Source organism: Hyla sarda, chromosome 2 (genome assembly GCF_029499605.1).
Source record: "Hyla sarda isolate aHylSar1 chromosome 2, aHylSar1.hap1, whole genome shotgun sequence".
NCBI classification, from domain to species: Eukaryota; Metazoa; Chordata; class Amphibia; order Anura; family Hylidae; genus Hyla; species Hyla sarda.
Genome location: NC_079190.1, coordinates 186,784,210 through 186,798,775, shown reverse-complemented (window position 1 = coordinate 186,798,775; position 14,566 = coordinate 186,784,210). Strand labels below are relative to the sequence as shown.

The 14,566-nt window shown below is 42.9% G+C and overlaps 1 protein-coding gene across 3 annotated transcripts in view; it reads left to right on the top strand.

The window, feature by feature from the left end:
• Positions 1-14,566, top strand: part of TMEM131 (transmembrane protein 131) — a 209,753-nt gene that overhangs the window by 49,154 nt on the left and 146,033 nt on the right. For all 3 annotated transcript variants that reach the window (XM_056555909.1, XM_056555908.1, XM_056555910.1), the window contains exon 3: positions 9,374-9,414. In XM_056555909.1, coding sequence (XP_056411884.1) covers positions 9,374-9,414 — 41 coding nt within the window. The remainder of the gene's footprint in view (positions 1-9,373; positions 9,415-14,566) is intronic.

The window sequence follows — 14,566 nt, the reverse complement described above, 5'->3', positions numbered from 1 at the left end:
ACAGGGAAGCGGAGATGCACGGGGTTCATTCAGGGAAGCAGAGATGCACGGGGTTCATTCAGGGAAGCAGAGATGCACGGGGTTCATTCAGGGAAGCAGAGATGCACGGGGTTCATACAGGGAAGCAGAGATGCACGGGGTCCATACAGGGAAGCAGAGATGCACGGGGTTCATACAGGGAGCTTGTGTAAGCCTACTGAGGAAAGGGCCGTGTTTAAAACAAATGAGAGCCCTGAAAGGAGTCTAGGTTTATCCTAAATCACCGATACTCTATTATCCACCGGTGACCTCCGATCCAGTTCTGCAAATCAACAGACGATCCCTGAGACCATCTTCCAGGTAGCGCTGCCAAGCACCTGTGACGTCACCTACAACTCAGTTTTCCAGAGGCCCGCATCTGTTCTTCTGCTGAGATACCACCTACAGCGAACAACATCTGAAAGCGGCTATTTCTCCAACTGGCCCGTTACAGGCGGACCGCCGCTGAGACGCATGCCAGTGTCTGGTACCATCTTAAAAGTGTGGATCTCAACTTCTGAAAGCGGCTAATTTTCCAACTGGTCGGTGGCAGGCTGACTGCCGCTAAGACGCATGCTTGCGTCTGCTACCATTTTAAAAGTGCGGACCTCACAACATAAGTCCAGGTGACAAGTATGTTCCAGACTGGTAATTATAAATTTACCCTATTCACCTATTTTGTTTTGGAATTTACAACATTTATAGGACTTGAGCTCACTTTCCAGATCACCGGAGGCCGGATCATCCAAAGTGACATTAAAATTGTTACATTCCTAAACATTTTTATGCAAGTTATCGGTGTTTGTTGATATTGTTATTTTTATTATATTCTATTTTATATAATTTCCTCGGCACAAGGGCCCTGTGCTTAGAGGATATACTGACAAAAAAATATATATATTTTAAACAGTGTAATAAATATACATTTTCATATTTTAATTGAAGCACGATCCAGTTTTTATTATTATTAATTCTCATTCTTGTATCAGGGAACTGATGCTAACTTTGAGGGGTTGGCTACTGTTTAAACATATTTGTAAATCACTTCTATTCAAAAATCTTAACCTAGTTCTAGTACTTATCAGCTGCTGTATGCTACAGATATACTACAGAGAAATGTGGAAAGTTATTTGTGAAGATATGAATTTTTCCCCATACCACAATACCGGTTTGGCTCCTCCCCCTCGGGAATGAATAAATTATCAGCCCAGCGCTGCTCTGTCCCCATCGGGGTAAATACTCGCATATCACCCGCAAGCGCTGCCCTCCTCGTCCTCCTGTTTGTTGCAGCCGCCGGCGCTGACACTCAATACTGTGCGGTATCCCTATGCCCGGGCTGCAAAAGGTAAACAAAATAAACTTTAACTCTCCTTCCCCGTGGGTCCAGACCTGCTTCCTAGGGAATGGAACGTCTGAGAGCAGTCAGCCTATCACTGGCCGCAGCAATGTTCCGCCTCAGCCGGTGATAGGTTGAGCCCACTGTCATGTGAGAAGCTGGCTTCTTACATGACAGTGGGCTCACCGACGTCCCCGACCCCTACTTCCAAGATTTACTTTAAAAATTTGGATTCTGGAGTAAAGAGGTGAAATCAGATTCCTCAAAACCAAATTATCCACAGATTTTGGACTTTTTACTAGAAGGATTTGAGAAGGGTCTATCTCTCAGCACTTTGAAAGTTCAAGTTGCAGCTCCGTGGGCGTTCTTTGATCATCAAATTTCAGACCATTGGTGGATTAAAAGGTTTTTTTAAAACCGTATCTAGACTTAAACCTAAAATCCCAATCCGTACTCAATCTCGGAATCTCAACTGGGTGCTCTCAGCTCTTTCTACTCAACCCTTTGAACCTCTAAATCAATGCTCATTAAAATTCATCACTCTCAAGATGGCTTTTCTCATTGCAATAACATCTGCATGGAGAATTGGAAAAATTCAAGCCCTGTCCATTAATTAACCTTATTTGTCCATTTCTGATGATAGGGTAACTCTTAGATTAGACCCCTCTTTCCTTCCAAAGGTAGTTACAGATTTTCATAGATTTTAAGAGATTATTCTCTCATCCTTTTGTAGTAACCAAAAAAATCCTCACGAAGAAAAATGTAATTTGTTAGATGTTAGAAGGTGTCTTCTTCACTATTTAGTGATTACTGGTTCTTGGAGGAAAGATTCACATCTACTCTTACAGTTCCAGGATCCTAATAAGGATAAATAAGCATCTTAAAGGTTCTATTGCCCACTGAAATAAATGCGCTATTGCTGAAGCCTATAAGAGTAGAGGTGAGCAAGTCCCTGGTCTTAAAGCCCACTCTACTAGATCAGTTGCAACCTCCTGCCTCTATTGCCCACTGCCTCTATTGACCAAATTTGCAAAGCTCCTACATGGTCCAGTCCTCATACCTTTTTCAGACATAGACTTGATTTGTCCGATTCTCATGATTTGGCCTTTGGTAGAAAAGTTCTGCAGGCCATTGCACCCCCCCGCCTCCCCCTATGATGTTTGTTTGGTATTCCTCATGTGGGCTGTCATGGTGGACGAAGTGTAAAGATAGAATTATTTACTTACCGATAATTCGGTTTTCTTGAGTCCACCAATACAGCCCCATTATATCCCTCCCTTTTTGGTGTTTTTTTCTTTTTTCTTTGGTGTTACTTTTTCCTGGTGTCCTTTTATTAATTTGTAAAGCACTGGAGAAGGTGCCGGGTAGGGATCGACCGATATAGATTTTTTTTTTAGGACCGATAATCTGTGAACTTTGAGGCCGATAGACGATAACTTATGCAGACATTCCGGTATAAGTTGTTGGCTATCTCCACCCCAACCCCCCGCCCCCACCCCCCCGAGAAGCCGCTGCAGATCAATGATTTAAAGCGGACGCTATAAATCAATGAACTCCAGCGGCTTTTGCGAGGCCAGAGACCGCCGCTGCCACCCGCTCCTTTCCCCCTGCCTGTCCTGGGGTCCTCCCTAGTCCAACCACCACCGCCGCTGACTCCCTGCCTATCCTCTGGCCAGAGACCGCCGCTGCCCACTTTTCTCCCCCTGCCGGTCCTGGGGTCCTCCCTAGTCCAACCACCACCGCCTCTGCCCCCCCCCGCCTATCCTCTGGCCAGAGACCGCCACTGCCCGCTTCTCTCCCCATGCTGATCCGGAGTCCAACCACCGCTGCTACCCCATTGCCTCCCCCATCCCCGGTTTTAGAATTACCTGTTCCCAGGGTCCTCTCTACTTCTGGCTCCGGCGGTGTCCTGAGCTGTCACTGTACGCACTGACGGTGACGTCGTGTTGAGGACGTCACTCGTCATTGGGCAGAGCACAGCAATAGCACAGGATGCAGCAGGAGCCAGAAGTAGCGCGGACAGGTAATTATAAAACTGGGGAAGGCAATGGGGCGGCGGCGGTCTCTGGCCGGGGCGGCGGTGCATTATCGGGATGGTAATTGCCAATACCGATAATGTCCAAAATCGTGAATATCGGCCAAACCGATAATCGGTTGATCCCTAGTGCCGGGGCAGTGATCTTACAGTGTTCATTGTAGCAGGTGGCTGTCCTGACTGCCGTTCACAGCGCTGCATGGGTTGTGTTAGCATGCGCAGCGCTTTCTCCCTCCTGTCTGTGCACTTCAGTGTCCCAGCTCACTGAGTTCGGACTCATGCTGCCAGGCCAGCATGAGTCCGAACTCTCTGAGCCAAGACATGTAGGAAGACCCCTAGTGGTAGGTTTTTTTTAAAGAAAAAAACATATAAATATAAATGTACATTAATCACATGCTATTAGAAAGTTGTTTATAACACATTGATTAACAAAATATAAAAAGTTTATTTGATGACGGGTACTCTTTTTAACAGAGGACCCTGAACCCTCTCTGCTATCTCGGCTCTCATTTTACAGTTGGGCAAATTTGGTTTAGAGTTTACTTTTAGCTATGATTTACAAAAGGTGATAGCACACTACTGCTGCCGGAACACGTTGAGGATGATATTGCACACCTTCAAAAGTCCTCTAAAAATGCTTTCCATGATATTGATGAATTGTGGTCTAATACTGATGACCTTGAAAATGGTCTGTGCTGCAATATTTTTCAATTTATTGGCTTTATAGAGAAAGTAGAAGGCATGGATCTTACTCCGTTAATTGGAACCTGGCTTCTGCCGAAACTTGGCAAGAACATCCTCTATTTGCTATTGAACAGGCACACAGGGTCCCTTCATATGGCCTCCCTAGAACCCTCCTATTTGAGGTACTCCACTATAAAGATTGGGACGCTGTCTTACATCATATCTAAATCCTTTAATAATGTTCCTGATGGTTCCCTAAATAGGTGCCATGTAGGGCCCTCTCTACCTGCACAATCACTTACGGTACATTGTTTGGTACTTTTATTGCTGCATTTGCTTTAATAGATCTCATGAAAAGTTTGTACCGTATCTAACTCTCTCGCGCATTGACTTGGCCTTGTGTAATGCTAATTTTCTGCCCTACCTGGGTGCTATTACCTATTTGTCCAGGTCTCGGTTGGATATTGGTGCAAATGCAATCCCCTAGTCTTTCCTAGTGCCCTGCTTTATGGAAACTTAATCCATTTTCTGTTTTCCTAATAAACAAGGATGGCTATCTTACCTGTAAGCTTACAGAATGTTTACCCCTAATATAGGCACAATCTCCACACTGTGTGCAGGGCTGTGAAGGCTTTCCTTTGCTGGATATTTATTAAGTCTATCAGCTCTAGACTAGATCTAGGCTCTTGACAAGGCTCTACACTCTGAAGTCATCATAACTTAAGCTGATCTCTGTAACCGTGTACAAAACTCAAACCTACACATACTTTACTGTGTGCAGATATAAAAATGTTGGCCAAGGAATTGGCCAACTGCCTTAACAAGGTGATTGCCTTGCTTATACATGTACGGTTTGTTTCTTAGCCTTCAAATTTTACCAGATAACTGCCAAGATAGAACTATTTTCTACCTTGATGCTGTTACATTATTGTATGGTAAAAACAATGCAAATATAATGTGGGAACATAGCCTTAAAGGGGTACTCCCGTGGAAAAGTGTTAAAAGTGTAAGTGTTAAAGGGGTACTCCCGTGGAAAAGTTTTTTTAAATCAGCTGGTGCCAGAAAGTTAAACAGATTTGTAAATTACTTCTATTAAAAAATCTTAATCCTCCCAGTACTTTTTAGGGCTATATACTACAGAAGAAATGCTCTACTTTTTAGATTTTTCTGATGTCATGACCACTGTGCTCTCTGCTGACCTCTGCTGTCCATTTTAGGAGCTGTCCTGAGTAGCATATGTTTGCTATGGGGATTTTCTCCTGCTCTGGACAGTTCCTAAATGGTCAGCAGAGAGCACTGTGGTCATGACATCAGAGAAATCTAAAAAGTAAAGAATTTCCTCTGTAGTATATAGCCCCTTAAAAGTACTGGAAGGATTAAGACTTTTTAAAAGAAGTAATTTACAAATCTGTTTAACTTTCTGGCACCAGCTGATTTTAAAAAAAGTTTTCCACGGGAGTACCCCTTTAACACTTACCCCTCCCTGCTCCTAGCTGTGTCCTGGCCTCTTCTCCACTGCAGCCTCAAGGAAACATTAGGTAATCTCTAGGTTGCAGTGCAGATGAAGATGCCAGGACACCAAAGCAGGATGGGCTTCCTGTTAGTTCCCATAGAGGAGCAGAACACTCATTATTTTAACAGGTTGCTGCATACAAATCTGTGGCACCATCTCTTCTTCAGCGGGAAACCCGTTCCGAGTAGGGTCTCCTGTTGTTAAAATGATGGTAATCTGGCTCTTGTACAGCAAGCATAGGTGCACTATACACCACTGTTTGGTATATGGCCAATCGAGGTAAATAGTCATACGGTGGCCTGGCGCTCTGAATTTTACCAATGGAGTGTAGAACCTGCATGTTTGGTGCAAGTTTGAAGTTTAGCAACTCCCCTGAGGATTTGACGCAGTCTGCAGTGGATGTAATACACATGAATGTACCCTTAGGCAATGTTTTGTGCTACATAAACTAAACAAATGCTGCAATCCCAAACAGAGAAGCAGCTTGCTTCTCCCAGGCCACTCCTTTTAATTGTATAATGCTTTATAGTTTCATTTTCTTTTAGGTACATTTTTGTTGAATGTCTACAATATATTGCCAAACAAAAGTGATCCACACAATATGATGTTAAGGTTTATTATTATTCTAGTACATAGTATGGTACATAAGTTTACTTCGCACAGCCTTTGACCTGTAATTACAGATAAGAAGCTCATCTTAGGGTGCGTTCACACGGCCGTCTGTCTGTCCCTGTCCCCCCCCCCCGGTTAGGTTCCATTGTTGCTGATTGTAAACAGATTACAAACAGTTGTAAAATAATCCCATCAATGTCAATGTTTTTTTTTTTTTCTTTACATCCGTTTGCACTCATTTCCATTTGGTTTAGTTTTTTTTACGAGAGAAAAAGATGGTGCATGCAGTATTTTTTCTTCAGTCAAAAAAATTGAAGAAAAAAACGGATACAGTAAATTTAACATTAAAGTCTATGGAAAACGGATGGGCCTTTAATGTCATCCATTTGCATCCATTTTTTCAATCCATTTCTTGATCTGTTTTTACTTCAGTTAATAAACAAACAAACAAAAAAAAAACAATAAAGGATCCAAATGGATACAAACATAACATCCGGTTTTTCCGTTTTTTTTTTTTTTTTTAAAGTACGTTTTTGATGGGAGAATAACTGGACGGGTCTAGATGTCCGTGTAAACGCAGCCTTACTCTGTACGTGTCACTTAGAGGCTATTACTGCATAAATAAAAGTCTGTCAAGTTTACTGCAAAGGAGAGGACAAGAATTGCCCAATGTTTAGCTTTTACAGACTTTGATGACTAAAAGCAGTAATACCATTGATTGCTGTAGGCGATTGCTAAATCTTTCCCCAAACAGTTTTCAAGTAACAAAATATTCTTCTTTAGTCGCTAAGTTGTGATATCCGGATACCCTAATAGATCATGTTAAACTGTATAGTATAGTTAAATGGGCACTGTCAGATATAAACTTTTTATATGTTGTACATCCTGGCAAAACATTCTTCTAATATACTTCTTTAAAATTGTTTTACATTCTATTAAAGAAAACTGCCTTTGAAAATCCCACCACTAGGGGTCCCCATACCTCCTGGGACACGGAGTCCCACAGCAGCATGAGCATGTCCAAGGGTCATGGACACTAGATGGCTGATCCTGACTATTATTGAACAATTTTACAATAAATGGCAAACCTGACAACTTTTTATTAACTAATTTTATGTTTATTTAATATGTATGTTTGTTGCATGTTGTTTCAGTTCATTTATTTCATTTTTCAAGTTCTCATACCGTATTTTCTTAAATCATTCCATGTTCAAGACTCTGAGATCTGGTCATAGCCATCTGTGATATCATCTTTCTGTGAAAATTAATGATTACTGAACAACAATTCAACTAGTAATATACCAGATAAGTGGTAATAAGAACATAGAAGGAAGGAGTAACAAAGTTCAAACAATCCTTCAAAACAAAGATAGTACAATCTTTCACACACTTATATTGTTGTACTCAAGTTGCTATGCAATGACGTACGAGTTGGTTAGCATTTACTTATTTTCTATAAATAGAGTATTTAATCGGGAAAGGCTGAACTGGTTTATTGGTGGTGTTGGGAGGGGGGGGGCTTGTGGTGGCGGTAGGGTGTTTAGAGATGTCGAAGTGAAATGATCCCTCCTTTGCCGAGCAACTACCTGGAGATCTGGGTCTTCCTGATCTTACATGTTATTTGCCTTCCCCCTCCAACCTGGGTCATCGACTGGTGACATCACGCGGCCCTAAAACCATGGGTTTCGATCAAGCAGTCCTTCAACAGCATCCCCCTGCCCTGCATTTCCTGGATGGATCATACCCAGTAGCTCTTCCTAAGCTCCCAACCCCACTTTGGGTCCCACAATAGTATTGTGCTACAATTCACAGGTCCACTCTTCCTTTCTACCAACCAACCAACTCCTTGGTGCTACTGATCTTGGGGAACACTGCTTTTTGTCTGAGCATAAAAGAGCATTCAGCTCCTGGATCACAACAAGAAGTTTTCAGGGGGCCCATTTGCTGATGGCATTGTTGTGCTACCCAACTTTTCTAACTCTTATCTCTTTGGAAAGTGACCCAGCTGCAGCACTTATCGATCCCCCCCCCTCCCAATGACGGACTGACTCAACAAAAATGTCATTTAAGAAACTTTGTGTTGGTGATGGATACTTAGTACACTTTCAACTGCATATTCCACCATTCATTGTCCATCTGACTTGCCTCCCCTCCAATTCCTGGACAAATGGGAACAGGTTCTGAACCCCTCTCTCTCATATCTGTGCAATTAATCTTCTATTAGCTCCAAGTTCCAGGAAGCCAAATATAAACTACTTTCGTGAGTGTGTATGACACGCTTGCATGCCATATTCTTTCCACTTGCTGGGGATACTACCATGCATAAAGAATGCGGTTACACATGTTTTGGTCCTGGCCATAGACAGGTGATTCAATTAGTAACAATCCTCATAATAGAGGCCTTTTTTATTACTGTCAGATCCCTACAAAGGTTCACAAAAACTGTCTGGAAATTCATGGTCAGATAGTGTATTCCCTTATATTGGGAAAGAACAGACAACCCCCTCCACGACCACCTCAGTTTACTTTGTGGGTCTCTAGGCTGAAGATCTGATCTCCTTTCCTCCCTATGTGTGCCCCTGTATGCTTTTTAGGTGACATGGACCCTCTGGATAGACTTTTACAGCACTCCAGCTTACAGTGCACTTCTCATTGCCAGCCCACCTAAAACTTTGTGTCCCAAATGGCTCCACCCATAATGCCTATGTCTATTGAACCTTTTTAATGTTGTTCTGTGATTAAAGAAGTTAAATTTGGCCAAGCTGGGTATAAGATAAAAAAGGTATACTCTTTCCTGATAGTGTCTGGTCCACGGCACAGCACTTCTTGGTCTCTGTCTTGGTACAAGTGCCCTCCCCCCCCAATAATGGTAGAGGCTTTGGCCACTGACTGAATCAGTAATTGTGTTGAGACAAAGACCAGCAAGTGCTGCACAGCAGGACTTGGCACTATTGGAGCTGCATGGTAATGTGGAAGGTGAGTAGACCTTTTTGGTTCCAATGCAGAAAACCTAAATATGCACTTATGAAACTCCAACTAAAGGGGCTATCCAGGAATAGAAAGAGCCGATTTCTCAAAAAAATCTCACCACAGCTGTTCTCAGGTTGTGTGTGGTATTACAACTTTGCTCCATTCACTTCAATGGATACTGACCTCACTGTCTCTTTATTTGCAGACGGAGACAACGATCGGCCTCAGTTCATATCAGCAGAAAAGGTGAGTTGTTTGCTGGATGCTGTTGTCTCTCCTTGGAGTTCCTTGAATTGTTCAGTAGAAAAATTTATAGTATGGCCTGTGATTGTGTTACCCTACTGTCAGGGCTCTTTAGTTTAGGGCACCTTTTTGTTTAGTTGCTTCCTTTCTGCTACCTCAAGCATAACCCCATTGTTGTCAGAGAATCAATAGTGAAACTTATATTTTTACTTAAAAGTTATGACACTGTTAAATATTTTTAGACTGCCAATGTAAATCGAACTGTCTGTGCTCTTAACTGAATGACTGGTTTCCTGTGAAACTGTGCAGCAGACTGGATTGGAAGCAAAAGTTACATATTAGAATGAACTTTCTATACCATAAACTTCAGTGTGTGTTCTTGAGAAGCTGTTTTCTTTGTATCTTTTTAATATAATGAATACAGTTTAGTTTTGTAATCTCATTCTGTTCTGTGTAGAGAGTAAGGAAACATAGGTGGGACCTGTGATATTCAGAATCTGTGCTTGCTACAGTGCAGCATATTTTGTGTTTTTTCTTTCACGTTTTCTTAATGTGCCCATGCACCTTTAACCCCTTAAAGGGGTACTCCACCCCTAGACATCTTATCCCCTATGCAAAGGATAGGGGATAAGATGTCTGATCGCGGGGGACCCCCGCAATATTGCATGCGGCACCCACCTGTTTCTTGTCCGGAAGCGCTGGAGGGTCTGGGTTGCAACCACGGGAACGGAAGTCCCTGACGTCACGACTCCGCCCCCGTGTAACGGCACGCCCGTCCCCTCAATGCAAGTCTATGGGAGGGGGCATGACCCTCCAGCGCTTCCGGACAAGAAACAGGTGGGTGCCACATGCAATATGTACAGTAAAAAGTAAGTAGATTATCATTTGTATATTTTTTTTTTTTTTTAACAATGCAAAAAATCCTGAAATTTAAAAAAATAAAGATGTTTTGCTATTTTAACACTAATAGGTTGCATATATTTATACTTACTGACCCAATAGTTTATGAAACTTATCCTTTCAGATGTCTATTTTTTCAATTAACATCTCCTACACATTACCAGCACACGCAAAAAGGTGTAGTAAAATGCTTCACTTACACCTACAATGATAAACGACGGCCATTGTTTTTAATTTTTTACACTTTTATTTATTTATTTTTTACACTTTTGTTTTAATGCTTTGGAATACTTAGTATTCAGAAGCATTGCAGTTATATGCTGCCTGCTAGTTTTACACTGGCAGGCAGCATATCAGGACGTGCCTCTGGCAGGGGGCAGACCTGTTAGTCCTTGTAAGACCTCCGGCTGCCAGGTAAGTAGCAGCACCCTGCGATTGTTGCGGGGTGCTACAGGAGAGAGACAGAGGGAGTCCCCTCTCTCTGTCAAATTCCTTACAGCTCGCTGTCGATTCCGACTGCGGCTGTATGGGTTAAACTGCCGGGAGTGAAGTTCACTTTGGTCTTGGCAGTGCGGCAGGCTCCCTCCTGCCAGGGATTACACACAGCACCCCGCGATCGTGCTGCAGGGAAGACAGAGGGAGCTCCCTTAGGGTGCGTTCACACGGCCGTTTCCTCCCGTTTCTCATCCCTGTTTCAGTTCCGTTTTTGCAGATTGTAAACGGATTAAAAATTGTTTAAAAAAAAAATCCCATTCATGTCAATGGGATTTTTTTACATCCTTGTGTTACATCCTTGTGCACCCATTTGCACTAATTTCCGTTTTTTTTCATGGAAGAAAAAAACGGCACATGCAGTATTTTTTCTTCCGTGAAAAAAACGGAAGAAAACACGGACATCATAATTTTAACATTGAAGTCTATGGCAAACGGATGAACCTTTAATCTCATCCATTTTCACCTGGGTTTAAAATATCCGTAATTACATCTGAGCATGCTCAGAAGAGGTGACATCAGCAGACTCCTGCAGTGTTGTGGGACTACTACTACTACTACTCATCATGGAAACAAGTCTGTTCCATGATGGGAGTAGTAATTCCCCGGCTGTGGGAGTCTGCCGGTGGCTGGGGAGGGGACTACATTAGTGTTTGTACTACTATCCCCATCATGTATCAGACTCTGTTATATGATGGGGGTTGTAGTACAGGGGTTGTAGTACTGAGGGATTGATTGCACCTGGTCTCACTTCTGAGACCTGATCCGGTCAGAAGTTATTAAGCAGGGGAGCGGGCGGCAGGGGAGCGGGCGGCATGGTCCACAACCCTGCGATCGCCGATGTATTTTATTTTCATTTCTAAATTCCCCGCGGGGAGCTCTGAATGGCCAGTACCGAGGAGCCAATCAGGGCTCCCTGCGGGGATTTTTAAAATGGACAATTATATTAAAAGCGCTGTGGGGGGCAAGATATGTAGCGCTATATATCTAGCCCCCCAGCGCATTTATAAAGATATAACCCCTGCCAGCGCAAAAATATATACCCGCAGTGTGTGTGTGTATGTATGTATGTATGTATGTATATGTATATATATATATATATATATATATATATATATATATATATATATATATATATATATATATATGTGTGACCCCCGCCAGCGCATTTATAATGTAACCCCCGCCTGCGCCTTTATAATTATATACCCCCTGCCAGCGCAATTTTCAATATATGCCCCCCGCCTGCACAATTATCAATATATACCCCCTGCCTGCGCAGTTATCAGTATATACCCCCAAGCATTTATGTGACCCCCCCCCCCCGCTGCCGCATATATCATTACTGCAGCGCTATCTGTGAATAGTATTTTACTCGCAGAGCATCGCACCAGCCGCCGCCAGCACAATGCTGCTGATGGAATATTATTCATACATGTATCTGGCCCCCACAGCACTTCTATATAATATGCCCCTGCAGCGCGATGTATGAATAATATTCTATCAGCAGCATCGCGCCGGCGGTGGCTGGTGCTATGCTCTGCGAGTAAAATACTATTCACAGATAGTGCTGCATTAATGACATATGCGCCAGCGGGGGGGGAGGGGTCACATAAATGCGCTGGCTGGGGGGTATATATTGATAATTGCGCTGGCGGGGGGTATATAATTATAAAGGCACAGGCGGGGGTTACATTATAAATGTGCTGGCGGGGGGTCACATATATGTATAAACTGCTGGGGTATATATTTTTGCGCTGGTGGGGGTTATATCTTTATAAACTAGCTGGGGGGCTAGATATATAGCGCTATATATCTTGCCCGCCACATCGCTTTTAATATACATTGTCCATTTTTAAAAATCCCCGCATGGAGCCCTGATTGGCTCCTCGGTACTGGCCATTCAGAGCTCCCCGCGGGGAATTAAAAAATGAAAGTAAAATACATTGGTAATCGCACGGTTGCGGACCATGCCGCCCGCTCCCCTGCTTAATAACTTCTGATCGGATCGGGTCTCAGAAGTGAGACCCGATACGATCAATCCCTCAGCCCCTGTACTACAACCCCCATCATGGAACAGAGTCTAATGTAGCATTAATGTAGCCTCCCCAGCCGCCGGCAGACTCCTGCAGCCAGGAACTACTACTCCCACCATGGAAACAAGTCTGTTCCATGATGGGAGTAGTACTAGTCCTGGCCTCCGGGAGTCTGTGGGTAGGTGGCTGATTTTTTTCATTTAAAAAAAACGGTTCCAAACTGTTCAAAACAGATACCCGTTTGATCAGCCGTTTCTCTCCGTTATTTTTACATACGTTATTTAAAAAAATACGGAACGGCCACGTGAACGCACCCTTACTCTGTCAAAACACGTATAGCCCGCTGTCACTTCGTACCATGGCTGTAAGGGTTATACTGCCAGGAATAGAATTCTACTTTGGTCCCGGCAGTGTGGCAGAGTCCCTGCCGCGATCTCGTGGGTACACTGGGCAGTACCCACAAGAACCATGGACAAGTGTACTTGTCCAGATGTGGGAATGTGCATCCCCCCCCGGACGTGTATTCACGTCCATGGTCATTAACGTGTTAACAGCTGTTGTCCAATCTCACATGTGACTGACAACTATTTTTCCCAACTTCTCCTACAGCTGAGCATTCATGTGTTTTCAATAAGAGGGAAATAAACCTTATGTTATAATAGACCGCCTGGAGACAGTAGTTTGGTACTCCCTGCCGGCCTTCACCATAACTTGTTCCCATGCTCTGTTTTATTTGCTTCCCTCTGCATAGGGATGGTTTTGTAGTAAGTTTATGCTTAAAATTTGAAAATAAAGAATTATAAAAAAAATAAATAGATCACTGACTGACACTTCACATTTTACAGAATCCATTTTCATATACCATATAATTTTTTTTTTAAATAACCCAGGTGGGGGTGGGGTGTACATTCATGATTGTCATCTCTTGGCCAAAGTAAAGATTGGTTAAATAGAACATCTCTGCATTATACGAATGACTGATTAAATTGAGTTTAGTGCTCAACTTTCCCTATGTTGGCGCTTTAGGGTAGTCAAACACTTACTTCCAGCCCTTCCATGGGTCAAGGGCCCTACTAATAATTGGGGATTGCTTAAAGTGGGTTTATCAGCCTGTACGCTTTTGTAAAGGCTTATGTAACCCTAAGACTTTGTTGTGTGTCTGTAAGAATTTGTGCCTATTCAGTCAAGACTATTTGTGAGTTTGGATACTGATGCTGGATCATAAGTAACTTACAAACATGGTTTCATTTCATCTCAGCTAGGGCTGCAACGATTAATTGATGAAATTGATAAAATTCGATAACTGGATTCGTTGTGTACGAATCCAGCTATCGAATAATCGTCCGGTGGTTCGTTGCAAAGGGACGCTAGGTGTCGGCAGTCATGAGTCATTGTCTTTGTTGACCTTGCTTTGTGTACAGACATGCTGAAAGAGGAAAGGGTCTTTCCCGAACAGTTGCAAGCATACAATTGTCTAAAATGTATTCACTAGAAATATTAAAACAGCCCCTTATTCTCTATTACACAATATTTTACATTAGACTGTGGGTACAGCATTCCGGTAGGTAGAGATCAACCCACTCTGCAAGTTTGGCAACAGCAACAACTGACTGACGTGATAGAACATTCGGTCCATTGTAAGACTGTGACAGGAATGGTGGTCAGGAATCGCTATCTGTCAGATCAAGAGAAATATACCAGAGAAATCTGGGTGAGGTATGGGAAAA